This window comes from Carassius carassius, chromosome 40 (assembly GCF_963082965.1).
Source record: "Carassius carassius chromosome 40, fCarCar2.1, whole genome shotgun sequence".
In the NCBI taxonomy this organism is placed as follows: domain Eukaryota; kingdom Metazoa; phylum Chordata; class Actinopteri; order Cypriniformes; family Cyprinidae; genus Carassius; species Carassius carassius.
The window spans coordinates 25,917,388-25,944,787 of NC_081794.1; the positions used below are offsets into that span (position 1 = coordinate 25,917,388).

The following is a 27,400-nucleotide window of genomic DNA, read 5'->3' on the forward strand; positions in this document are numbered from 1 at the left end:
TTATATAAAAATATAAGTTTTTTTAATCATGCAGATGAAAGTGATTGGGATTTGACTGATGTTAGAGCACTTGAGGAAAGTGGTATCACTTTACACTTTAATGCCAGTGCGCACACACACACACACACACACACACACACACACACTAGTGACTCAGCAACACTCTTGCCCTACGATCTGCACCAAGCAAAACTCTCCACATAGACACCGTTGCATATAAACAACTTGGAGCTTGCTTCAAAATAACTCGCTTATAAATAGACCACCAACTATCCAAACGGGGATTTCCTTTGATACCCAGTGCACAGCAGTGATTGTGTAACAACCAGAGAGCTGCAGACCAGACACTCAAAGAGCAAGGACATTTAGAAGACAACAACAAACAGAGAACTACCATAATGTCAGACGATCAACCCTCTTCACCTTCCAGCAACTCCTTGTGCCCAGGCTGCCAGGGTGAAGGGTCGCTGCTGCTGCCCTGCGGACACACTCTGTGCCAGGCTTGCCTGCAGCTGTGTCGGGATGAGCTGGGGCAGGACGGGTCAGGCTGTACCGAGTGCTACGGCCGCGAGCTACTGGACAGTGTGCTGAAGGGGCTGCTCGACTCGCTGTTTCAAGGGCAGCCGCGGCGGGTGGGAAACGGCATGGAGGGTGGAGAGACGCTGGAGGATGGAGATCTGTGCAGCCAGCATAGAGAGAGACTGACTCAGTACTGTATGGAGGACGAGGAGCTGATCTGTGATCAGTGTCAGGGAGAGGAACATGAAGCTCACGAGTTCAGCTCCATTGAAGAGGCCACAGAAGAGTGTAAGGTGAGAAACGGGTGCATTAAAAAAAACACTTTATCAAAAGTGTCAGTTACAATATTTTAGAATATGATGGTTGGAGCAACTGTCATCAAAACTTTGCACGATTCTAGTTATGACTTATACATTGGCCAATACTAGGCAATGAACAAAGGACTTGATAAATCTTTTTTTGTTTGAAGCATGTTATTCAGTGTGATCTGAAATTATTGTGCCACGTCAAGTTTTGAGTTCAAATTGTAATTGCAGTCTAGTAATGTTATGTTTAAAATACTAATAAAATATATTTTTTGATATTTATACATATTTTATTTAAATAATGTAATACATATAAAAATTTTAAATGTAATATATAGTGCTGTCAAATGATTACTCCTGATTAATTTAATCTATAATACGTTTTTGTTTACATACGTGTATATACTGTATATTAAGTATATCTAAATACGCACACATGCATGTTTATGTTAAATATATTTATATATAATGTAATTTTTATAAATATATACATGTAAATATTTTCAAAATATATGTTGTGTGTGTGTATTTATATATGCAAAATAAATATGCACCGTACACACACATTATGTAAACAAACATTTTGGATGCGATTAATCACGATTAAGCGTTTGATAGCACTAGTAATATATAGTTGATATTGTTTTAAATGTAACATAAATGAATACATGTATAAAAAAATAAATAAAAAAGTAAATGTTACAGCGATTAACATATGAAATGACCAATATTTTACTTTTTTTTTTTTTTTTGAGGTTTTCAGCAGATAATAATTTATATATTTTTAATCTGCTTGAATGATAATTCATCCAATATTTTGCCAATTTGAGGTTTATATCATGAAATTTAGGCTAATCTCAAATTATTGTGCAAATTAGTGTGCGGTATATATATGTATATATAAACTTTTAAATATAATTAGATTTATTTTTATATATTTATACATTTTTATTTTTAAATGTTAATACATATTTTGAGTATTTTAATATTAAACATTTTTATAGTCATTTATTGTGAATTGAGTAAATATTGTGAGATAAATCATCAGCTAAATTAATAAATGTAAATCGATGTCATAGCAATTGACCGATAAATTGGCCGATATTTCGATTAATCTTGTTGTTTAGTGATAGACCGATATATCTGCTGCGTGGCTGATTAATCATCCCAACTTTTGCCATCTTGAGTTCTAGCATGTTGGTGTAGTTTTGAGTGCAAGTCTTGGTAATATAGACATAGGTCTATATATACATATAAAAACGTATATATGTGTGATATAAATAAATACAACTTTTTTTTCACAGCAGTTTTACAAGTCATTTCCATTATTAACTAACAAACTATTTTATACCTATAAATTAAAAAGAGTGGCACTAAATTGTAGGATTGAATCCCAGCAGGTTTTGGTTCTGTTTTATCAATATGTTTTTATTTTGCATGCTGTAGTTTGAGATGAACAGCGAGAACTGACAGTAACTCTCTATCGTTCTCAGAGGGAGTTGAGAGCAGCTCTCACACCCCTGCAGGAGAAACTGGAGATGTTAAACACAGCCAAGAAAACCTGCCAGGAAACGTCACAACACATCAGGGTAACATCTCCGAGACAAACGATTAACACAAGCCAATTTTAACAGGATTTTCAGTCTGTTTTGGGACTTTAGCATGTTTTAACAGAACCGTTAAATGTGAAGCATGACATGATGCTATTCATGTGACTATGCACTACAGTAATTAGTTATTGAATTACTCTTACTACATTTTTAAACATTTTGCATGAAAACATCAAGGTGGCAACATTTTTCTGAGAGTCTCTAAACCCTCTGGACAGAGACAGGCCCAGAACACAGTGCGTCTGATAAAGGAGAACTTTGAAAATCTCCATCAGTTCCTGCATGATGAGGAGATCTCCATGCTGAGAGCTCTGAGTGAGGAAGAGGAGAAGAAGAGCCAGAAGATGAAGGAGAAGATGGACAAACTGACAGATGAGATCATGACCTTAAGAGAAGCCATTAGCTCAACTGAAGAGGCCATGAGCGCTGATGACATGGCATTTCTGAAGGTAGCAAAATAAAGCTATATTATTTTAATAGTATTGATTAAATATTTAGATATTGCATGCATATCAACTCAGTCTAAGTAAACCTGGAGCAGGAGATTATTTTTTTAACTCTCTGATCCTTCTGTTACAGAACTACAAGAAGACTTCAGAACGGTAAAAATATCTTTGTCAATCAGTCATTTTATAACATTAAATAAACCGAGGCAGAGTGATTGGTTTAATAGTTTAGTAACCTGCAGCCACAAGACTACTTAAACAAGAAGTCAGTTGACATGTAACATTAACTGGAGTTGAATTTGTTGACTCGGGCTCATTGTCAGTTTCGGAAGAACCTAAATTAATCTGAAGAAGCGTCTCCGTTTCTGTCCCAGGATGGACTTCACCGTTCAGGATCCAGAGGAAATCTCTGGAGCTTTGATTGATGTGGCCAAACACATCGGCTCGCTCAAGTTCAGAGTGTGGGAGAAGATGCAGACCGCCATCACGTACAGTAAGAGCAAAGAAAGCCATCAGGTTTTTAAATATAGAATATATATATATATATTAAGGTTAGTTTCTGAATGAAATATGTAGAAATCAGGGAGTAGGAATGATTAAAAATAGATTAAAACTGTCACTGCACTTGCAATAAGTAGTGCGATAAAACACTAACTCAGTTTCCATTAAAATAATAATACTTTAGACCTTAAAAGTCTGTTCAAAATTAACAATTACAGCAAAAATTGGTTTCAACACCATTTTCCCCCAATTAATTACAAAGAAATGGCAAGTAACACATTATGTACATTAATAAATGTTATAAACACTGATCTTTCTGTTACAGAACTACAAGACATCACAACATTTTTTGTGGGTAAATCTATAATATGAAATAAAATAAAATGGCATACATTTATTTAAAATACAATTATATATATATATAAAATCAAAGTGTCCATTAAATAAAAAAGGGGAAAAAAGTCTCAAATACACTAAAAATATTTATTGTACAAAAAAATTTTTTTCACAGTTAATTACACAGAAACAGCAAGGATACATAAAATTAAACATAATATGCTGAAGTAGAAAGACTGAATGGTATTTTCATGTGAAACCTACTCCAATAATCTTTTTTGTTTTTTACACTGTAGCTACTGATTATTTCAAGTCAAGTCACATTTATTTATATAGCGCTTTTAACAATACAGATTGTGTCAAAGCAACTGTACAGTATTAATTAGGAAAATAGTTCATCATTGAATTCAGTGGTTTCATCATCCAGCTCAGTTCAGTTCAGATAGTATCTGTACAATGAAGTTGATGATATCGCTGGATATCGAGTATCCCCAACTAAGCAAGCCAGAGGTGACAGCGGCAAGGAAATAAAACTCCATCAGTGACACAATGGAGAAAAAACCCTGGGAGAAACCAGGCTCAACCGGGGCCAGATGAAACCAGCAGCTCAATTCCAGGCTGCAGCAAAGTCAGATTGTGCGGAGGACTGGCTCCTGTGGTCTTGTCCCAGTGGCTGTCTAGGAGTCTAGTTTCACAAACTAGAATTTATGTAGAATTTGCATTATTGTTTATGAATATCGAGTCTTAATCACTTGCCTCAAAACTGATCTTGCCAGTGACTAAACTCTAAATACCTGTCAAACCCTCAGCTCCCGTGATCCTCGACCCCAACACCGCCGACGTCTGCGTGGCTGTGTCCGACGACCTCACCTCCATCCGTTACATGGAGGAAGACCAGCAGGTCCCAGACAACCCCGAACGCTTCAGCTTCTACGAGTGCGTCCTGGGCTCCGAGGGCTTGGGCTCCGGCCGGCACAGCTGGGACGTGGAGGTGGGCGACTGCAGCGAGTGGGCGCTGGGGGTGGTGAAAGAAAGCGTGCAGCGTAAAGAGTGGTTCCCACCGAGCCCCGAGCGCGGCATGTGGACCATTTGCCTGTACGGAGGAGAGTACCGCGCGCGGACGGCCAGCAGCGCTCCTCTGACGCTCAAGAAGAAACCTCAGAAGATCCGGGTTCAGCTCGACTGGGAGGCCGGCAGAGTCATGTTCTCAGACGCCGGAGACAACTCTCTGCTCTACAAGTATAAGCACAAGTTTACGGAAAAGATGTTTCCATATTTCTCCAACACATGTAAAAGACATCCGCTGCATATTTTAGCGGAGAAGGTGTCTGTGTACACAGAGTAGCCTAACTCGACAAACATTTCATGATACACACTATTCTGAGTCTGAAGGACTGAAGTAGTACAAGAATGATTTAAAGGGATAGTTCACCTAAAAATTACAATTTTGTCATCATTTACTCACCCTCAAGCTGTTCCAAACCTGTACGAATTTCTTATGCTGAGCTGAACACAAAAGAAGACATTTTGAAGCATGTGGGGAACAAAACAGGTTGTTTTTTTTCAGGTAACAATTTTCATTTTTGGGTGAGGTATTCTCTTAACAAGAAAACACTAGCTACCGTTTTTTTAAGGAAATCAATATTTTTATTCAGCAAGCATGCATAAAAATTATCTAGAGTAGCAGTATGTTTATTGTAAATTATTTTATTTTGAACTCATCAAAGAATGATATTCTGACATTTGGGAAATATTTTTAAAAAGCATAAGAATTTACAAAAACAATAAAGAAGAAAAAAATCTTATTTAAACTTTTCAAGGCTGCATTTGTTTGATCAAAACACGGTAAAACAGTAATATGGAAAAAATGTATTACACTTTAAATAACTCAGTTTCTCTGTGTAATTTCTATGCATTTATTCCTGTGATCACAGTTTTCACTGTCACACTATCCTTCAGGAATGCTCTTAATATGACGATTTGCTGCTTAAGAAACATTTATTACCAGTGTTGAAAATGGTTGTGCTGCTTAATATTTTTGTGGAAATCGGGATAATTTTTAGGATATAAAGTTCAAGCATTTATATGAAATAGGAATCCGTTGTAACGGTATGCATTGTGTGTTTTTCTTGTCGTAGCCTATCTAATAATCATAGAATTATTATCATAATAGTAATTATGAAATACAATCATTTTAATTATCATAAAAACTAATGCATCCTTGCTGAATAACAGTATTAATTTCTTTCAAAAAATATAAATTAAATTACTGACCCTATACTTTTGAATGGTTGTGCATCTGAAAAATGTCTAATTAGTACAAGGTTTGATAAAATTCCAAACTTCTGAGTACAGCTGAAGAAACTCCCAACATGAGGTGGAGTTTGAGCAGCTAATGCTTGTTGTTGATGTGGTCTTTGTGCTGAAGCTCTGTGAACTCTGAATAAAGCACTGATGACAACTCCAGCTGTCCAGCCTCATCAGCCCCAGACCATGACACGTGTTTCTGGAGAAAACAGACACTCGCTCGCCTCGCCAGAGCACGCAGAAGTCTCTTTACCTTTTCCTGTGATCATGACTTTGCAAACTCGAGACGCATGCTCAGAGGAGGACCTTAGATTACAACATCAAGTATATTACCATCTATAACATCTTACAACAGAAACCTAATAGTATGTAAAAAAGCAAATATCTCAAGAACATTGAGATATTTGCTTTTTTACATACTATTAGGTTTGATTAGGTTTACATACTATTTAGGGCTGAACAGAACATTAGATTGCTGCTTAATATTGTGCAGTAGAAATAATCTATCGTTTGAAATAGTTGATAAAACCATCATTTTGCAACAATAAAGTTTTCAAACACTGCATGTCGCATTTTCATGATTGTAACTTTGCATGTTTTCTTATTTTGCATTTTTAATTCAATTAAAGAATCTGCAATGACATCATTCATCACACTGCAAATGGAAGGTCAAGTGCAAAAGATTGGCAAACTTCTGTGTGCACATTGCACAATACTAATATACTGGTACTTTAAAAAAAAAAAAAAGAAAGAAAGAAAATTGACCAGTGGTTATTAGCAAAACATTAGAATTTTGGCAAACAAAGCTTGCTTTTAATAACCATTGCACTGTTGTAGTCGAAGTAATACTACTTACTTTAAAATATATGAATTAACATAAATTATTATGGCCTAATGACCCCACCCCTTGTGGTCACACAATAATTATGATAATAGAGAATTTTCACATACTGCAATGCATTTACCTATATTATTTTTTTCAAATGCTTTTATAAAAATAAATTAAATAAATTTACATTTCTGCAATAATTAACATGTCGAACAAAGTTTTTATATTTAAATTTCATTATTCTGACTGCCATGATCATATAAAAAAAATGATAATATATATATGTATATCTTAATTTGGAAAGTGATGTAAATTCAATAGATTATTATTTTTTTTTTTCAAAGTGACATCATGAAGATCTTAATAATAAAATTATAAACACATTATTGTGAAAAGGTCACAAAATTGCAATATTTCTTTAATTTTATTTTTATTGAGGACATGCAAACCATGCACAAAAATGAAAAACAAAAAATATATTTACAGAATGAACACAAGAAGGTAGAAAAGACAATCCACAGATCACTTTCAGCTTAACTGACCTTCACCTTCAACTCTGAAATATCTCACGAAAATGACATCGTCTAATATGGAGATTTCCAGCAAATACAGGTTAAGACTACAAAAAGACTGTTGGCAATTAAATGCATTACAGGAGTATAAACCTCAAAATAATTAAAAACGTTCATTTGGGATCAAAAAGTGACTGTTCCTCACAGTAACACATTGGCATGTGTTGATCTATAGATTGAGAGCACCAAACATTGTCTTAGAAACATACAAAAAATGCATCGCTGATTGCTGTATCTGTGTGATGAGTCTTAGCCGTCAAAACTAAACAGTAAATCATGAATGCAGTTAGAGGCAGAAGTCTACAATCCCTTTTTTTTTTTCTTTAGTCTCAGATACATGGACAAACCTAACAATAACGGTTTCTTTTTTATATATATATCTTAGCACAAAGACCATCAGTAGGTAGTTCTCAATTTTTCTTTAAAGCACAGACAAAACACAATCTCTTAAAGATGAAGTGTCACTTTTGCATCACTACTGGTGCAGAAAACTGTGAAAACCCATTTTCACCACTGAATAAAAGGTACTTATGACTTGTTTCTTGCAATTCTGAGAAAAAAAATCTGAATTACAAGTTTATATTTCATAATTCAGAGTTTATATCTCATAATTCAGATTTCCCCCTCAGAATTCCAAGTTTACATATCAATGTTCTGAGTTTATATTTCATAATTAATTTTTTTTGCAGAATTCCAAACTGACATTTCACAATTCTGAGTTTATATTTCATGATAATTTTTTCCCTCAGAATTCCAAACGGACATTTCACCAATTTGAGTATATCTCATAATTTTTTTTTTTCCTCAGAATTCCAAACTGACATCTCACAATTCTGAGTTTATACCTCATAATTCATTAATGATCTTAGTATATCTATATATACTGTATAGTATATCTATAATCCCCAGGATTCCATGTTTACATCTTACAATTACAATATATTTTTCAATTGTGCATTTATATCTTGCGATTCTGAATTATGCCATCTCAAATTAAGCTCTTTTCGCAGTTACATTCTTGCAAGTTAAAAGTCAGAACTGTAATATCTAAAATAATAATTGAGGGTAAAAAGTCAAAATTGTGAGGAAAAAGCTTTTATTTATTTTTTTATTTTGTGGCATAAACAGGCTCCATAGAAAACACACTTCTCCTTTAAGCGTCTCGTCTGAATCTAATGTCGCAGGAGGAAAGCACTGGTTGAAAGGCAGTACTAGAATGAGTTCAGTAGTTCATTCAGTAGTTCACAAACACAACAATCACTAGCCGTCTTTACGCCATCAATGCTACGCTAAAGCAGAATGGATTCTGGGTGACTCTGATAAAAGAGCATGCTACATTTTGAGTGAGTCTGGCCAGAGGAGAGGCAGATTATATAGTGAATATGAATTCATGGAAAGCTATAGTGATTTGCTGCATAGCCTATTGGGTTAGGGTTAGGTTGGCAGAGTGTATGGGTTTATTGTGACGAATATTTGCATGATTAAGGTGATATAAAACTGGAAGCCGGAGAAGGCGAAACGGCTGCTGTTGGATCCTCTGGTGGACAAGACTCATGAGAGGGATGTGATATTGGAACGGCCTCCAGGTGGCGCTACGATCTTCTGTGATGTACGCCTGGGGATGTGGTCATCCATTTGAGTACCTTTCATCATGTGCAAAAAAAAAAAAAAGGATGATGATAGAGTTCACTGTAATGAGGCAGTGTCTGTAATGCCTGCATCAGCTCCAAATGATGTCTACTTGATGTAGGTCACAGTCAGAGACTGACAGAGATTACACATAACACTACTTTTTAAACAGCATTGATCTGGATGTACATTATTATTTTTTTCCTCCATAAACATTTTTTCACTAAATGTTTAAAGCCATAAACCAAACCCACAAGGTCCAAGATGAATCATTACATCATTTAAACACATGATTTGTACATGACTAAAAGATGTTTGTATTTAAATAAAAAATTATGCCACGTACAGTATAATACTATTGATTTATATGTTTTCTATATTACTATATATTTTAAGTCCATTTGCACAGAATGCTTTGGCAGTGATTCGCGTTTTTAAAGCATTTTTAAAAAACCTTTTTTTTTCATGACCACAACTGAAATGGTTTTCTCAGAATTAAACAATTCTCTTGTTTTTTTTTAAAATAATTTTTATTGTGATTTCAGTACCAGTCCCATTTACAAGGTGCTTAATTTCAAATGCTTAAACATAGCATGTATAAACAGCAAATTAAATATAGTTAGTAAATATTGTAAATATTGCTAAATATCATATAATATAAATGTAATGTATACTATATAATATATTATAAATGTAATTTATATAATATAAATATACCATTCAAAAGTGTGAGGTTGGCAAGATTTTGGCAAGATTCTTTTATGGTAAACAAGACTGCAATTATTTGATCAAAAATACAGTAATATTGTGAATTTTTATTCGATTGTAATGTCACATGATCCTTAACAAATTCAAATATGCTGGTTTAGTGATCAAGAAATATTATAATTCATTTTAAAATAAAATCTTGCTTGCGCCAAACTTTACATACTGTATGAATATACAGTTAAACAGTTCAGTACAAATAAATAAATACATAATATTAATATATAAAAAAATACTTTGTGGTGGAAATGAATGGGATTTTTAGTTGTTTTTCACTACAGCAAATACAGCTAAACCAAAGATGCTTACCAGATAAAGTGAACCCAGACTGATGCAGATTTCGTGCTGGTCCCAGTGGGGTCTTTCCTGGACACGAGGGCCCTCTAGTGGTGGGAGTGGCTGGCACAGATTTGGTCATACTGATGACATCATGAACGGGGCCATCATAGTTTCCTCTAGGAACACCACGGGCATCAGCCATCTGTGAAAAAAAATTTTTTTTTTGATTTGATTATTAAAGCGAAATTTGATAACACAAGTTTTTTTTTCAACTGTAAAAGTCTGTTATTTGACCGCTGGGATGAGTCTCTCTTACCCTGCCTCTGGCCTTTATTCTCTTGAAGACAAAGTCCGGAAATGCTTTTCTGGGGATGAAGCGGCCTGACCCCTCTGTCACATTGAGTTTCCCGTCCTCCAGAACGATCCTGCCCTGACTGATGACCACCAGAGGGAAACCTCGGCACTCCATTCCCTCAAAGATATTCACCTCCACAGTCTGCGATGACACACGGACCAGAATTAAGACAGAGAAGGAGTATGACATTCCACTTTGACAAAATTCCAATGGAATATCACAAGGATTTAGACATACTTGTTTCCACTCTAAACCAATAGTTGAATCAGAACAATGATGTGGGATAAATAAAAATAACATTGTTAATGGCTTATCTTTTCTTCCCTCTGATGAAAGATGAAATTCTCATACCAGGTTGTGAGATTTGGCAGAGAAGATTTTCGTCTCCTTTGTGTTCCAGATAACAATGTCAGCATCAGATCCAACAGCAATTCGGCCTTTCCGAGGATACAGGTTGAAGATTTTCGCAGCGTTTGTACTCGTTACCGAAACAAAATCATTCTCGTCCATTTTACCCGTTGCCTATGTGACAAAAAACATAATTGGAGACTGCTAATAAGACAATGAACTGTCACGTATGAATGGAAGTTGCAAGCATTTGCATAAAAGTTGTTTTTTCAGTAGTTCATGTTTGAACCCTGACATGCAATTTCATGACGTAATGGCTAATAGAGGATCAAAATGTCACAAGGAATAAAAACTTTAAACTGTGTGGTTTACAGTGTTGAAGTATACATCTTTTACAGAGACTGTATTGTGAGACCGACCACAGCTTTGTCCCAGACGATGCTCATCCGCTCCTCGATGCCATTGGTCCCTTCTGGGATGAGGGTGAAGTTGTCCTTTCCTACAGCTTTCTGTGCCGTGCTGAAAGTGCAGTGAGCGCTGGCCGTCAGCTGAAGATCCCCACTAAAACAGTTCATGACGGTCAGTAAGTCTAATGCTTTCTGAAGACTAGAGGCCTGATGTTCTACACAGATCATATTGGACTGCTTTGTGCATAGTTTACAGACAATAAACAAATTAAATACAAAGATGCAGTTGAAAAGATCATTTCTATAATGACAAATGCTGTCTAACAACAGCTGCACAGATTAGCACAAGGTTGCAAACAAGCAGAATGGATGATAATTAGGAGCGAGTAGGCACAAAATAGGACATGCTTTTTTGGGGGTGTTAAATAAATGGCACAAATACCAGCAAACCTTAGTAAATCACCTTGCATTATTTATTAAGTACTTCCCTCCTGTAAATTTAGCATCTGAAATGGAAACTCCTACAAATGCATATGCAATCAGGTCAGCATGGACAGTTATTTTTAGCGCTTTATTTAGTAAATCCTGATGGTAGTTTTTAATGCTGAAAAAGGGATGGTGCTTATGCAAGCTGTTAAATCTGGCCTTTATTCTTCAACTTTAAAATATTTAAAAAGAGTTCAATTAATCTCTCACTCTCTATATATATATACTATATATCATATACACAAGTATCATAATATAATAGCTATATATGTATGCATGTACTATAAATATTTAAGGGTCATATATATGACAATGTTGCAAAAGCTGTCCATTTTAAATAAATGCTGTTCTTTTGAACTTTGTATATAAAAAAAATCCTAAAAAGTATGCCTTCTACAAAAATATGTAGCAGCAAAACCTTTTAGCACTGGTAATAATAATAAAAGAAAATGTTTCTTGAGCAGCAATCAGCATATTAGAATGATTTCTGAAAAATCATCTGACACTGAAGACTGGAGTAATGATTCAGCTTTGTTATCATAGGACTAAATTACATTTGAAAACATTTTAAAATCGAAACAGCTATTTAAACTGAAATAATATTTCACAATATGACTGTATTTTTCCGGCATGTTTTATCAAATATTTGCAGCCTTGCAAGAGGCGTGCCAACCCTAATCTTTATATGTAGAGTATGTTTCCGAGAAGCTGGTATTTGGCCTGATTTTAGCAGCTCACCAGGACAGCAGTGAGCTGAGGTACTCCGGCGTGCTCGTGTCGGGGCTGAGCGGAGGAGACATGACAAATGCAGCAGCTTTGGCCCAGTCTTTGCTCCAGTAGTGCGATCCGTCCGCTCCCAGGCCGGCTGCGATTGATTCTCCGTAGATGACCATGCCTGAAAACGAATCAATGCTCATGACTCAAATATTCACCACCTCTTATCACTGTTTCCTTTGTCATTCTGTTACAGTATTGCAGAACACTTTCAACTCTCGTACCCTTTTTCCTGGCCTTGGCGATGACATCAGCAGCTGGTTTGCTCATCACTTTTGTGATGTAGAGAGGGCAGTTGGCCTGTTTAGCAATGGTGATGGCTCGATACACAGCCTCAGTCTCCACCTGGAGAAGAACAGCAGAAGTGATGCTGATGTTCACCGGTGGAAGAACAGATCAATTCCTTAAGACTAACCTCCTCCGGGTGGCTCAGGACGTGTCCTTCTGGGCCGGTGATTCCCAGATCCAAAAGCTTCTTCTGTTCCTGAGGTTACAAAGAGAACCAAGAATGCATTTAAGTATGGAGAATAAAGGGAACTGGTATATTTTATAAATGAACATAGTTGGACTCGAAAAGCATTGGCAATTGAAGTATTCTAGGTTACCTCCTCAATGATGTCACCGTTTTCAGCATGAACCAGAGCGATTGCACCCAGTTCCCTCATGGCACTAAACATCTCATAGATCTACAGACACAGACAGTGTTAGTTCTTGTGAACAGGATCTAGAAACCTATATTTAGAAACCTATATATATATATATATATATTGTGTCTCCACAAAATTACTATCATTAACATTAATAATGAAAAATGTTTCTTGAGCAAATCCGCATATTAGAATGGTTTCTGAGGGCTCATGAAGACTGGAGCAATGATGCTGAATTCAGTTTTGCGTCACAGGAATAAATTAAATGATATTTTATAAGATATCCAAATAGAAAATGGTTATTTTAAATTGTAATAATATTTCACAATGCTATTGTTTTTACAGAATTTTTGTTCAGACAAACACAGCCTTGGTGAGCCTCAAACTTTTGAACTGTAGACTAAGCATCTCTTTATTTTTAGCCTTTTATTTACCTGTGTATCAGAGCTCTGATACTTGTCCTTATAAGCCATGAAGATTAGGAAGGAGTTGACACCTAAAACAGAATTGTGTTTTTATAATGGCATTTACATTTTTGAGGCTGAATGCTGAATGTGTTTTTATTTGGTTAAAAAGAAACCATAAGAAAACCTAGCAAAAACGTAGAAAGCAAAAAACATCAAAGTCACACCTGAAATCTCACTTCACCTTTATCTTTGACCAGATGCTCCAGCTCCTCAAACAGCCCATCATGCCAGCGAGTGATGTCGATGTGCAGAGAGTAGTCACAGCACGACCTCTTGTCCGCCGTATCCCTCCACTGGTCATACGCTGCCAGTAAACTAGCTCCTGGTTCAGGTACAGCATGGTCAACTAAAAGATGAGCAGAGCATACAGATTAAAATCACGCTTTAAAAATGACAACTGTCCTCGTTTACTCACCCTCAAGCTGTTCCAAACCTGCATAAATGAGCAAACAATGACAGAATGATAATTTCTATCGCTTTAGTAGCTGACAATATTTCAAGCAATGACAGCAGTCTGAGATGCTATATCTCATCAAAAACTTTTTCTAATTCTTCCATAATTATGCATGCTAAATTTGTAAGCTGCATACAGGATTCTGTGGGCTGGGTTTTATCGGCATAAATCTAAGACTTTTTAAAGACCAAGTATAGAACATTTAAGGAACACAATGTAATTTATTAGCAAAACGAATAAAAAAAGTTTGAAAATACAACGTCCATCTGATCTCGATTTTAATTAGTTCTATAAAATAAGAAACTTATATAAGAAAAATAAGTTTTAATATACCTATACTGATAGATGCTTGTTCTGGTTAAACAAACTTAATTTAGCTAATTTTGTCAAAAAAAAACAAATCTTAATTTTGCATCTCAAGTAAATGGATCTTGATTTAAGGATGTTTAGATAATTGCAATGGAAAACAAGACAAAAATACAGAGGGAGACATACATTTTTAGCAATGCATGCAAAATTTAATGCCATGAATTTTTGACTTTTTACTATAATGAGATTCTTTTGTGGAAGGGTAAATTAAAAGCTTTTAAAGGCCCACAGAAACCTTAAAAAATTGAGTAATTGCAAAAGCAAAAGCTGATAAAAAATGGTGGGAAAAAAATACAAATGTGACCCTGGAGCACAGAACCAGTCATAAGCAGCACAGGCATATTTGAAGTAATAGCCAACAATACATTGTATGGGTCAAAATAATAGTTTTTTCTTTTATGCCAAAAATCATTAGGATATTATGTAAAGATAATGTTCCATGAAGATATTTTGTAAATTTCCCCCGAATATATATATATATATAAAACATAAGTTTTGATGAGTAATATGCATTGCTAAGAACTTAATTTGGACAACTTTAAAGGTGATTTTCTCAATATTTTCATTTTTTTGTGGTCCAGGGACACAAATAGTTATTTTCACATGGTAAATTGCTGTAAAAGTTCTGTATGTCTGGTATATGTAGCACATTTACTGTTTAAACAAGCAACAGGTTTCTGTCTTTTTACAGATACCATTCACACGTCTGATTTACCATTTTCTTTGAAAAGTGTTATATATTTTAAAGTATGTTTAAAATGTTATATACTCGGTACTAACCTGTTCTTGAACTGTTGCATAAAAGCAATATTACATAAAAATCTTGAGGGGGAAAATGTTTAGTGTTCATTTGTTAACAACCCAAACACAGATTGTTTAAAACTTCTCCATTAAGTCAAGATTAGTTTTGTGTTCCACTATTACTTGAAATGATGCATTTAAACCCAAAGATTTCTGTGTCCTAAATGACTCCAGTACAGTAGCTTATCTGAGGAAAGTTAAGCCTGGGAGAAGAGAACAGACAGTGACAGCTCTGTGACCCCAATTCAACGGATTTTATGAGACCTGACAAGCTCTTATGCCCTAATGCTGTACAGCACACACACTTTTTAGCAGAGACCCTACTCTGTCCCACTAGATTTACATTCTGAGTTAAATGATCTGATAACTACTGTAAGTCTTCTACTCTCTTCTCCTCTGTCCATATAAGATGTCGATGTCATGTCATACTGATCATGGTGGTTCCTCCTGCTAGAGCAGCTCTGGTGCCGTGGTAGAAGTCATCTGCGGGGGTCATGCCCAGGTGAGGGGCCTGTAGACAGGTGTTCACATCGATGCCTCCCGGGATCACAATGTGCCCGTAGGCATCCACTGTCTTCACACCAGTTGGTACGATGAGGTTCTCACCAATCTGCCTGCAAGCCAGAATAATAAATCAATACAAACTGCTTGGGATGTCCCTCATCAAATCACCTTGGACAAAAGAATCTACTAAATTAAATGTAAAATATAATTTGGCTGCCAAATTCAGGACCACGTTTAATCTGATGATGTGGGTTGATTATTTCACGAATCATTGATTTTTTTTATATTCAACAATGATAAAACTGAGGGTAGATGATGAGGTTTTTATATGTATTTTATGAATGCATGTGGCATGTTTTGAGTATTAATATTTGGGATAGGCAAGTATAATTTAAAACCAATTAAAATAAATATATGAACAATAAAGTTTTTAATGTTTCTGGACTACTTTTGATTTTTCGTTAGGGTTATTTTAATTTTTACCCTCGCTATAATATAAAAAGAATAAAAAATAAATAAGATACTTTTAAATGTAAGTATGGAATTGTTTTAATGGTTAATATGCAGAAATTTTAAATAACTAAATCTAAAATAGGGTTTTCGGGCTATTTTTGAATTGCCTTTGAGCCAGTTTTGTTTATGCAGACCTGGCCACCCTGAATTTAACTGCAATTGAAATAAAAGTAAGAAAAAAAATTAATGTAGAGATTAGATTAGAAGATTAGAATGTTTTTTTTTCTGGCTAAAGTGTAGATTTAAGAAAAAATGAAATCTTACTTAATGGTTCCATCTTCAATATAAATGTCAGCATAAAATGACTGGTCATCATTTACGATTTTTCCACCTTTAATAATGAGTTTATCGCTCTGTGGAGAAAAAAGAAGACATAAAAAATTACTTTAGTGCATAGTGTTATTTCAAAAGTTGTAAGTGATGTAACTTCAAAGTGATTATTCATTGCAAATGCAAATTTTATCATCTGCTCACCCAACCATGTAAGATTAAAAGAGAGAGAAAAAAAAAATGCATATGCACATTTCTAACAGGTTTGCCATCACTGACATCAGGAATTTGAAATATTCAGCTTCAAGATACCCAAAAGATCTTTAAAATTAACTAAAATGCTTTGAATATCACTGAAACCATCCTGACCCAGTTCCAGAGAGCTTTGGATGTAGATATAAAGTGATTTCAATGCACAAAGAGCTGTATAATGCATGCAAATCGTCTTATGCAATATGCAGCGTTCTTTAAGGAGGTAATCAGAGAGATTATATCATTTAAAAACCAGACATTTAAGAACCCAGACAGAGAATACAAAAGAAAGATAACAGGCAACTCCATTCATCTGTAACAACACTTTTCTATTTACTTTATTATTCATGCATGACTGCTGCTGTTTTGCATGAATTCATAGTGACTGATACTTTTCACTGTCCTTTTTTTGCACCACTTTTGATAATCCCAGTTACAGGAGACCAATGCCTGTTCATTCACCCCTGGAATGGATCTATGCCAGGCAACTGGACTTGTTAGGTCAACCAGGCATGAAACATCATTCACGGTACTGTTTTAGACATTGCCAATCTCAACTCACAACACAAAACCTAACTCTCACAAAGTCCAAACAGACATGGCTAAATAAAGAAAGAAATAAACTTTTTTTTAAATTCTGCTCAAGGGTATTTCACCACATTCGCTGTACCAGGGTGGTGTGCAACCCACAGAGCTTCACTTTAATGCAATGTGACACTTCTATGGGCGGCCCATCATTGGCACCGCCAAAATCCCTGCCGAGCATTTCCGATTCTGGGCCACAATGTTGCTTGAGGAGAGACGAGACAGACAGCGAAGGGTCTGGGATGCAGCGTGTAACAACAGGACGACACTTCATCTTCCAGTATTGAATATCCAGAGCCTTTAGTAATGAAGGATAGGAGTGGATTATTAAACATTGCATGAATATGCAACTATTCTTAGTAATTTGCATCACTTTAGGTTTTTTTTTCTTTTCTTTTTTTATGCAGATGTTTCCAAATCAAAGTTATGCCGAGTATGCGTGTTTCTGTGGATTGAATGTGGGTCAATTCATGTGGGCCTGACTCCAGCGGTCAGGCTGCAATGCCAAATTGTGCGGAAGGGAATTGGATCCAATTTGGTCGTACTAACAGCGCTCTTTTCTGGGTTTTCTCACTCCTGCAGTGCACATGGATGAATCCTTGCTTGTTAACCCTTTTACTGTCTTTGGGTCATTGTTATTGGTGAAGCATACACTATAATACCACATCATTACTAGAACCTGACATGGTCATGAACATATAAATAAAATGTTTTGTTTCAAATATTATTATTATTATTATTTATATAAAATTAACTATGAAAGGTATTTTAATCCTTAATTTGTAAAAGAATGTAAAAATGCTACAATTAAAACTTGTTAATTGTCTTTAACATAACTTATTTTTTATGACAATATAACAGTCTATTGTCTATTGTAATTGTCATATACATGCAATTTTACTGTAAAATAATGTAGATAAAATGAAAAGAGATTTTTTTATAAATAAGTATATACTACAGTATATTAGCATGCATCCATTTTAAAATATGTATTAGCTTACTATATTTTATTTTGTGTAACAAGGTAACATAAGATTCGTGGAAAAATATTAAAAAGCAATTAATTAATGAAATTATGTAATACCCTTTAAAAAACACCTACAAAATTTTATACAAAAATACAATTTAAAAAAAGTGTAAAAAAATATATTTTATTCTTGGTGTCAGTTATGATCAGACACTTCTTTAACGCAGCTGCAATAAAGTATCTATGTCAAAAAAATATGGTAAATTTAACTCACTGATGTAAGAAATACTATATAATAGAAATTAAATATTAATGTTTCTAACATAATACAAATAAAAATGTTATACAATTATTCTCATTTATCTATCTTTCAAAAAATGTTCTATATTATTCCAAAACCACTACTTTGAATGCAAGACTGAATGGTAAAAAGAAAAACGGACAGTGTTAGTTAATACTTTTACTAACAGGTAAAAGTTTTTCGTTTGTTTGTTTGTTTTTTATTAATGTAGTTAAACCACCTTGTAAATCATGGGGAAAGAGAATTTCCCCCATATTTGTTTTACTTCACTTTATATATATATATATATATATATATATTCCTGTTTTGCACTCAGTATTATACTTGAACTGCCTTGTGTTACATTCACTGTATGGTGTTTTGTGCTTATGTGTGTGTAATGTGTTGTGTCTTCTATAATTACTGACCACAGCTGCTGGAGAGGGTAATTTAGTGGCCTTTCATTGTACTATTATTAGCATATTTTACATCAACAGACAGATTGTTATATCTCCAATGAGTTAGTAGCTATACATTGGCATACAATGATATATAGTCTGTAAGACCTATACATTAATCAAAGTCCCATCCCATAATGTTTGCCAGGGGCCAGCCAGGGCTCATGGGCAGGGCCCCCAGATACAAATCTAGGCCGGAGAAGAAAAAAATCAACGCACGCGACGTAAACGTAAAAGGGCGTAAACGGAGCAACGACGCTATTAATGTAAAAGCCAAATTCGTATTTTATATGAATTAAGACGTCATACCGACTGGTACCGAACGGAGCCGACGTGAATGACTAAAAGACACAACGGACACAAGACACCGGGAATAAGCCACCGGTTCCGCCGCCATGGCAGACTAAACACATTAACACTGAAGCAGCGTCTTCATCTACATTGTCACATCGTTGCATGCATTACTGCAGCTCTTAAATGTTCACCGGCTTTCTCAGCAGTGTTTGGAGGACAGCAGGTTGTTGCCGGCGGAGGCTCACCCTTGACTGCACAATAAAATCCTCCTCCTCCTCCTCAACATCACGTCTCCGTTACTGCAGCCAGCAAACACTCGCCGGTGCCTCGGGTTTAAATCACTAACATTTCTTACCGTCACGCGAGGGTTGTTCTTCTTGCCTTGGAAAGACATGGCACCGGTCTGGGAGCAGCTCTGATTTCCGCTAACGCGAGCCGGGACTCGGGAGGATGGTGATGATGATGATGATGATGGTGATGATGATCGGATCTGCGCTCACGTCAGAATAAAGGGGCAGCGCGTGAACGGGTGCCGCGATTCGGAGTTTAATTTAAGTGTGAAATTATCAATAGTCACTGTAGACAAAAGCCGTCCAGAGCACCCCACCCCCTGTCTGTGTCTGCTCACCATCTGCTGCTTTAGTATTCACACCCCATCCTACACCAGGGCGAGGCGGAAGCTACAGAGCAGTCTACATAGCCTACTTGTTCTTAAAAAAATTTAAAAAAGACTTCCACAAATTAACTCATTTAATAACTAGTAAGTTAAGAGAGTATGTTTATTCTTTGGAGAATCCAGTTATAATAAATAAATAAACAAACAAGTAGGCCTAAATAAAAAACAAATGATTAAAAGTTAAATTAATAAATAAATACGTTTAAAAACTGTATATTTTATATAATCGCCTATATTAAATTACTGTATTCTTGGTCACAAGTGCGAACTCAAAAATCGTTCACTTTACGATAAAGTAGCAAAACTTTGATTATGAAAAACTGTTAAAAACAGATTTTTTTTCTAAGTAAATAAGACTTGCTAACCTTCCTAAATAATAAGGTTATTGTAGTACGTTCTACGCGTCTTTCAACTCCAAAATGTGACGTTTAAAACAATGTGAATGCCTTATTTGTCTTTTCTTTTTTTTTTTTCGAGGAATTTACTAGACATTTATGAGTGTTTCACTAATGCGCGATTATTTTATTGACAAAATGTCATCAAGATACATGATTCCATCACAAAGAATATCACCACTACATTAGAAACTAGTATTCCAAGAAAATGTAAAATAAAAGAATCAAAATATAGCCAAACGGCTATTTTGCATTTATAATCTTAAAGGGTTAAAATACATGTGGTAGACACCATCACAATATATATATATATATATATATATATATATATATATATATATATATATATTTCTTATAAGAAATATATTTCTTATATATAAGAAATATATTTCTTATATATATACTGTTTTTCCACACTAAGTACTAACGTGTCTGAGCCCCCTTTTTTATATAAACCATTGACACAAACGTGTCAATGGACGAGATTGAACAACTTAGCATACTTTAAGATGTAGTGAGAGATGCATGATACACATAAGGATAGTTGCAACAGGAGTGATTACCTCTCGTCGCCCGTTCTGCGCGCGACCGGGTCCGGTGGGGTACACGAGGGTCTGACCCTGTGAGCTGCAGGACGGGTTGCGCACCGTTTGACTCACGCTGCTGAAGTCACTCAGGCTCGACGTGTCGCTGAAATTGTCCCTCTGATCGTCCACTCGTCCTCGAGGGTTTCTTCTGACAGAACTGGGACTGTACGACTCAAAATTCAAGGTCTTGTTCTCGAAAGCTCCTTCGATGTTGCAGAACATCCCTCCGAACTTCACCCGGGGTTTAGGGCTGTCGGTGCCCAATCTGGACAGCAGGGAACCCTGGTCATCCTCCTGGGGAAGGAGTCTTCTCTCAGCCATGGCTCACAGGAGAAATGGGAAGCCTGTTTGAGGAATCTTTGAGCTGGTATTCCAGGGACACTCTTCCACTGAGAGAGAGAGAGACAGGTGCTGTTATAGGAGCTGTCCAGAGAGGCGTGGTGCTGAAATACTCCACTCACTGGATTAGCAAAGACACGAGCTCCCTCAAGATTAAGGTAAATCGATTATTTTACAAACAGTCCGATCAGATAGAATCAATACTAAGTCCTGTTTCTGGAACTGACTCTTTAGATAATCTCATTCACAAAAGAGAAAGCGTTAGAGGAGCAGAATCTATCTATCCATACATCTATCTATACATCCATCCTTTTGAAATACAGATATTTAAATATTTAGATTATTAACATTTGTACAAATATAAATTAATATGAGGCCATGAATACTGAATGTATTGTGATTATGAGTAAAAGAGTGATAGAAAATTGTCATGTTATAAATTGTGACATTATCTTGACATACTATGCATTTAAAATAATATTAGTGCTGCATGAAAATCATATACACAAGTCAGCACCTTATATTTTAGGAAATCATATTGCATGCATGATTTTCAAAAAGCATAAGTACTACTACTAATTACAATTATTGTAAAAAGAAACTGCTCTAAAACCTATATAAAATGTATTATTGTATTAAATGTAATGTTGCCACATAAGTTCCCCTCAAATATCGTTGATCACTACTTGTCTGCTGTTCATGGCATAATGCAGATAGAGGGTATAATGTAAAACTATTGTTATGATAAGCAATGCCTTAAATTATTAAATTATATATAAAAAGTTTTATCTATTCTAATGCTTCAGTGATTATAAGGTTGTATTAAGAAAAAGTATTGCAATTTCATGCTAAACAGACAGATGCTACACAGAACAAGAGCTTGCAGATGTCGTTTACGGTGTGTCTGGTCTCATCTGTGCATGTGGAGATCTGGGAAAGTCCATCTGGAGGCTTGAAGATGTGCCCAAAGGAGAGAACTCCTGCCCCATATGCTGAATGCCTCGGAGTGAGTGCGTTAAAACACTTTACAGCCAGAATGGATCATATAAAAGCACAATAGCTGCAGTCTAACAATAGCCTGAGGAAAGATGGCTTGCATTTAATCTAATATAACGGATACATGATTCATTTCCATTCATACCTGACCAGGGACACAATCTCACCACTTCTTACACACATTATATCTAAACAGATCTATACAATTTTGTCAACTACTGTGCAATGTAACTGTTAAAACAGACACAACCAGTCATAAATTCAGAAACAGTTTTAGTAGGAGAGTGCATGTGAATAAACTAACATGCTGTTTATTTCCATATCAAATGCACTTTTTAAATTCACGTCATGTAGCAAAAATGGGTTTTCCTGCATGTTTTATAGTTAAGCACAACATTCAAAGTCAGCGATCGTAAAATACATCTATTTTCATTTCCTTATATCTGAAAACACAAAGGACTCCTGGGTATCTGTGAGCTGCAGCCCATATTCCGGAGCCTTCCGCTTCCTGGGTTTATCTTTGATTGTAAGGCTGTGGCATTTCTTAGTTGCAAGATGTAACGGAGTGAGACGGAAGAAGCAGCCGGAGGCAGAAAACCTAGATTTTACCACGGTCTCCTCTCCTCCTTTACTATTTCTCTCATCCATGCCAGAGCTGAATTTTACCAGACAGGAAAGTATATGAGCTCAGCAACATGGCAGGTTCATAACATTATAATAATAATAATAATAATAATTCATTACATTTATATAGCGCTTTTCTAGGCACTCAAAGCGCTTTACATAGTCTGGGGGTATCTCCTCATCCACCACCAGTGTGCAGCATCCACCTGGATGATGCGACAGCAGCCATAGTGCGCCAGAACGCCCACCACACACCAGCTTACTGGTGGAGAGGAGACAGAGTGATGAAGCCAATCAGCAGATATGGGGATTGTTAGGAGGCCATGATGGTCAGAGGCCAAAGGGCGAATTTAGCCAGGATGCCGAGGTCACACCTCTACTCTTTTCGAAAGACATCCTGGGATTTTTAATGTCCACAGAGAGTCAGGACCTCGGTTTAACGTCTCATCCGAAGGACGGTGCTTGTTGACAGTATAGTGTCCCCATCACTACACTGGGGCGTTAGGGCCCACACAGACCACAGGGTGAGCACCCCCTGCTGGCCTCACTAGCACCTCTTCCAGCAGCAACCTAGTTTTCTCAGGAGGTCTCCCATCCAGGTACTGACCAGGCTCAGCCCTGCTTATCTTCAGTGGGAAACCGGTCTTGGGCTCCAGGGTGATATGGCTGCCGGCTTATGATTTCTATTAGTTTAGCCTCTTAAAAACCACTTAGCTCACTATTGCTTTAAAACTTCATTAACCTCTTAATATGTACAGCTAGACACTAAAATATTTCTCAAGAAGTTCTGACAACTCAGACTCTACAAAACAGTGTTGCAAATTTGTCAAAAACCCTTATAATTGTAAATGATAAACTGCTCTATAGCGCCCTCTACTGACAGAACTGTTGCTGACATTAAAGACCATCCTTTTAAAATAAAACCTCCTTTTGCATTTAACAAATAAAAATGATGATGATGATAATATACACAAACATATTTATAAGATATACATGTTATCTTTAGTATATATAAATTATTTACATGTATAACAAATATTATATATTTATATTATTATTATTATTATTAGAAACAATATTAAAACACACGCACACACACACATACATATATACATATATATATATATATATAAATTAAACAGAGGTACTATATATATAAAGAACCATATACCATATATTGTATTACTATTTAAAAAAAAAATATTGCTATTTATTATTATAGAGTATAACTATATACAGCCTAAGTATTTCTATTTACCAGACCCTTGATAAATCTAAAAAAATAACTTTAAATTACTGTATACAAGTACAGAATATACAACCCGAATTCCGGAAAAGTTGGGACGTTTTTTAAATTTTAATAAAATGAAAACTAAAAGACTTTCAAATCACATGAGCCAATATTTTATTCACAATAGAACATAGATAACATAGCAAATGTTTAAACTGAGAAAGTTTACAAATTTTATGCACAAAATGAGCTCATTTCAATTTTGATTTCTGCTACAGGTCTCAAAATAGTTGGGACGGGGCATGTTTACCATGGTGTAGCATCTCCTTTTCTTTTCAAAACAGTTTGAAGACGTCTGGGCATTGAGGCTATGAGTTGCTGGAGTTTTGCTGTTGGAATTTGGTCCCATTCTTGCCTTGTATAGATTTCCAGCTGCTGAAGAGTTCGTGGTCGTCTTTGACGTATTTTTCATTTAATGATGCGCCAAATGTTCTCTATAGGTGAAAGATCTGGACTGCAGGCAGGCCAGGTTAGCACCCGGACTCTTCTACGACGAAGCCATGCTGTTGTTATAGCTGCAGTATGTGGTTTTGCATTGTCCTGCTGAAATAAACAAGGCCTTCCCTGACATAGACGTTGTTTGGAGGGAAGCATATGTTGCTCTAAAACCTTTATATACCTTTCAGCATTCACAGAGCCTTCCAAAACATGCAAGCTGCCCATACTGTATGCACTTATGCACCCCCATACCATCAGAGATGCTGGCTTTTGAACTGAACGCTGATAACATGCTGGAAGGTCTCCCTCCTCTTTAGCCCGGAGGACACGGCGTCCGTGATTTCCAACAAGAATGTCAAATTTGGACTCGTCTGACCATAAAACACTATTCCACTTTGAAATAGTCCATTTTAAATGAGCCTTGGCCCACAGGACACGACGGCGCTTCTGGACCATGTTCACATATGGCTTCCTTTTTGCATGATAGAGCTCTAGTTGGCATCTGCTGATGGCACGGTGGATTGTGTTTACCGACAGTGGTTTCTGAAAGTATTCCTGGGCCCATTTAGTAATGTCATTGACACAATCATGCCGATGAGTGATGCAGTGTCGTCTGAGAGCCCGAAGACCACGGGCATCCAATAAAGGTCTCCGGCCTTGTCCCTTACGCACAGAGATTTCTCCAGTTTCTCTGAATCTTGAATCAGATGTTCTCCCAGCTGAATCTTTTCAAAACTGCTTGCTTTTTTAGCCATTTGTTGCCCCCGTGCCAACTTTTTTGAGACCTGTAGCAGGCATTAAATTTTAAATGAGCTAATTAAGTAAAATTTGTAAATTTCTCAGTTTAAACATTTGCTACGTTATCTATGTTCTATTGTGAATAAAATATTGGCTCATGTGATTTGAAATTCCTTTAGTTTTCATTTTATTAAAATTTAAAAAACGTCCCAACTTTTCCGGAATTCGGCTTGTATATAACATATAATATATAACAAATATGTAAATGTTTAATTGCACAACAAAACATATTCAAAGCATGTACAAATCAAGCTTATCTTACCTTTCCATTCAGAGGTGTGTATGTACCCCAGTATCCTCTGTGTGGCTTTATTTTCAATGAAAAGAAAAAGACGCAGAAACATCCTCTCAGTTTTTCAGTCTTCCTCTTAGAAATTTATTTGAAACACTGCTCCTGTACATTAGAAAACCAGACATAATTCTAATTCCAGGATTAATCTTTCAGTTCCACTTCTTTCAATGCACAGGAGCGTGCGAGCGCCACCACGCAAACACCAGACGCACTGTACCACCAGAACCGAAGCAGAGAGAGTGTAAACAGTGGGAGGAAGGATTGAACGTAACACCTCTCATTTCATCAGGCTTCCAAAGGGAAGCAGCCTCCAGCACCACCTGCTTAGCAGGGAAAGGAGAGAGCGCCTTGAATTCCACACGCACAGAGGTCACACGAAGCAAAGTTCAAAACGTCAGTTGGATAAAAACAGTTTTAGTCCATAAGGATGAGAGCACCATATTCCATGTCCATGTTCCAGAGTTGATGTGAACAGTTTGAAGTCTTGTATCAGCGCAGAAGAGATGGCTGGGACTTTTGATGACACATGTGCCACCCTCCTCTGGAACAGAAGAACACTTGAGGCCTGTGAGCTAAACAAAAATAACATTTACACTTAGAACCTGAATCGAAGATTTTTAAATATTTTATTGAAAGACGTCTCTTATGCCCACAGAGGCTGCATTCATTTGATTAAAAATACAGTAAAAATAGAAATATTGTGAAATATTATTACAGTTTTAAATAACAGTATTCTATTTTAATATATTTAAAAATGAAATTTATTTCTGCGATACAAAGCTGAATTTTCAGCATCATAACTCGTCTTCAGTGACATGATCATTGAGAATGTTTTCTTTAAATGTTTTTATTTTCCAACATTTTCTCTTTTTTCTTTTTGTATGTATGTATATATGTATATGCTTTTTACAGAATAAACGTCAAAAGAACAGCATTTGTTTTAAATCAAAATCTTTTGTAACTTTGTAAGTGTTTTTAAAACCAACTAAAACTCTTTGCTGAATATATTTTCTTTAAATTTTTAAATCTTGCTGACCCAAAAACCAAAAAATGTTGTAAACATTTAGTTTAGTTATAACATTCAAGTCGGTCTTCACAAACTTTCTTTTTCTAGTTTATGATTTCACATTAACAACAGCAGTTATAACTATAGTATTCTGGTGAAGTTTTGTAATTTTGTTATATTAACAATTTCAGCCACAATGTTATTTTAAGTGGAAGAAGGGTGATATAGAATATAATTTCCTATAATCTAGAATGTATGAAGTTGTCATGTATTACCGGAGTCCACTGAGCCGCATGGCACCGTTTCCTGCTTTCTGGAAGAGCTACGACCAAAGAATAAAGGCTAAAGAAAAAAATAAAAATAAAAATAAAAACTGAACATGGGAACAAAAACAAATAAGACAAACAAAAAAAAACCCACCACAACAGAACAAAGAGGAGAGTATGAATTAAACATTATTTTTAGACTTGAGAGAAAAACACTATTGGAGAAGATGAATGTGCTGACCTTGACATAAAATGATAAAGTGCTCTATATGATTACCTTTTCTTCTAGCTCCTTTATTTGTCGCTTCTGGGCCTCTATCCATTCTTCCAGCTCTTTTATCCTCTGTTGAGACAGGAAAAAAC

General features: G+C 35.8%; 3 protein-coding genes and 1 long non-coding RNA gene across 22 annotated transcripts in view; 1 reads left to right on the plus strand and 3 right to left on the minus strand.

The window, feature by feature from the left end:
• Positions 1-164: 164 nt before the first annotated feature.
• Positions 165-5,222, plus strand: LOC132122470 (E3 ubiquitin-protein ligase TRIM39). Of its 2 annotated transcripts, XM_059532760.1 has the most exons (6): positions 171-812; positions 2,318-2,413; positions 2,653-2,883; positions 3,014-3,036; positions 3,255-3,373; positions 4,527-5,222. In XM_059532760.1, the coding sequence occupies exons 1-6, from the start codon at positions 399-401 to the stop codon at positions 5,060-5,062; spliced, it is 1,419 nt and encodes a 472-aa protein (XP_059388743.1). In that variant the 5' UTR covers positions 171-398; the 3' UTR covers positions 5,063-5,222. The 2 variants fall into 2 exon arrangements, with proteins under 2 accessions (XP_059388744.1, XP_059388743.1); XM_059532761.1 differs by lacking the exon at positions 3,014-3,036 and having other exon boundaries at positions 165-812; positions 3,232-3,373.
• On the minus strand, positions 5,223-5,836 carry LOC132122471 (uncharacterized). Its single transcript, XR_009426386.1, has 2 exons — positions 5,714-5,836; positions 5,223-5,434 (listed from the first exon to the last, which is right to left on the minus strand). It is a non-coding gene; the product is annotated as an uncharacterized LOC132122471 (long non-coding RNA).
• Positions 5,837-7,266: 1,430 nt separating this feature from the next.
• Positions 7,267-25,855, minus strand: LOC132122474 (dihydropyrimidinase-related protein 2-like). Of its 2 annotated transcripts, XM_059532781.1 has the most exons (15): positions 25,736-25,855; positions 20,964-21,376; positions 16,488-16,576; positions 15,636-15,820; positions 13,764-13,928; positions 13,550-13,611; positions 13,074-13,154; positions 12,884-12,952; positions 12,693-12,813; positions 12,433-12,589; positions 11,221-11,362; positions 10,805-10,975; positions 10,415-10,594; positions 10,129-10,300; positions 7,267-9,068 (listed from the first exon to the last, which is right to left on the minus strand). In XM_059532781.1, the coding sequence occupies exons 2-15, from the start codon at positions 21,306-21,308 to the stop codon at positions 8,977-8,979; spliced, it is 2,031 nt and encodes a 676-aa protein (XP_059388764.1). In that variant the 5' UTR covers positions 21,309-21,376; positions 25,736-25,855; the 3' UTR covers positions 7,267-8,976. The 2 variants fall into 2 exon arrangements, with proteins under 2 accessions (XP_059388764.1, XP_059388765.1); XM_059532782.1 differs by lacking the exons at positions 20,964-21,376; positions 25,736-25,855 and adding an exon at positions 19,685-19,944.
• The window catches only part of LOC132122472 (janus kinase and microtubule-interacting protein 3-like), a 50,713-nt gene continuing 49,132 nt past the window's right edge, over positions 25,820-27,400 (minus strand). For 10 of the 17 annotated variants that reach the window (XM_059532778.1, XM_059532777.1, XM_059532776.1 and 7 more), the window contains 3 exons: positions 27,315-27,380; positions 27,047-27,144; positions 25,820-26,337 (listed from right to left, as the gene is read on the minus strand). In XM_059532778.1, the coding sequence (XP_059388761.1) occupies positions 27,094-27,144; positions 27,315-27,380 (117 nt within the window). In that variant the 3' untranslated portion in view covers positions 25,820-26,337; positions 27,047-27,093. The remainder of the gene's footprint in view (positions 26,338-27,046; positions 27,145-27,314; positions 27,381-27,400) is intronic. The other 7 variants (XM_059532762.1, XM_059532775.1, XM_059532774.1 and 4 more) reach the window with 1 other exon arrangement.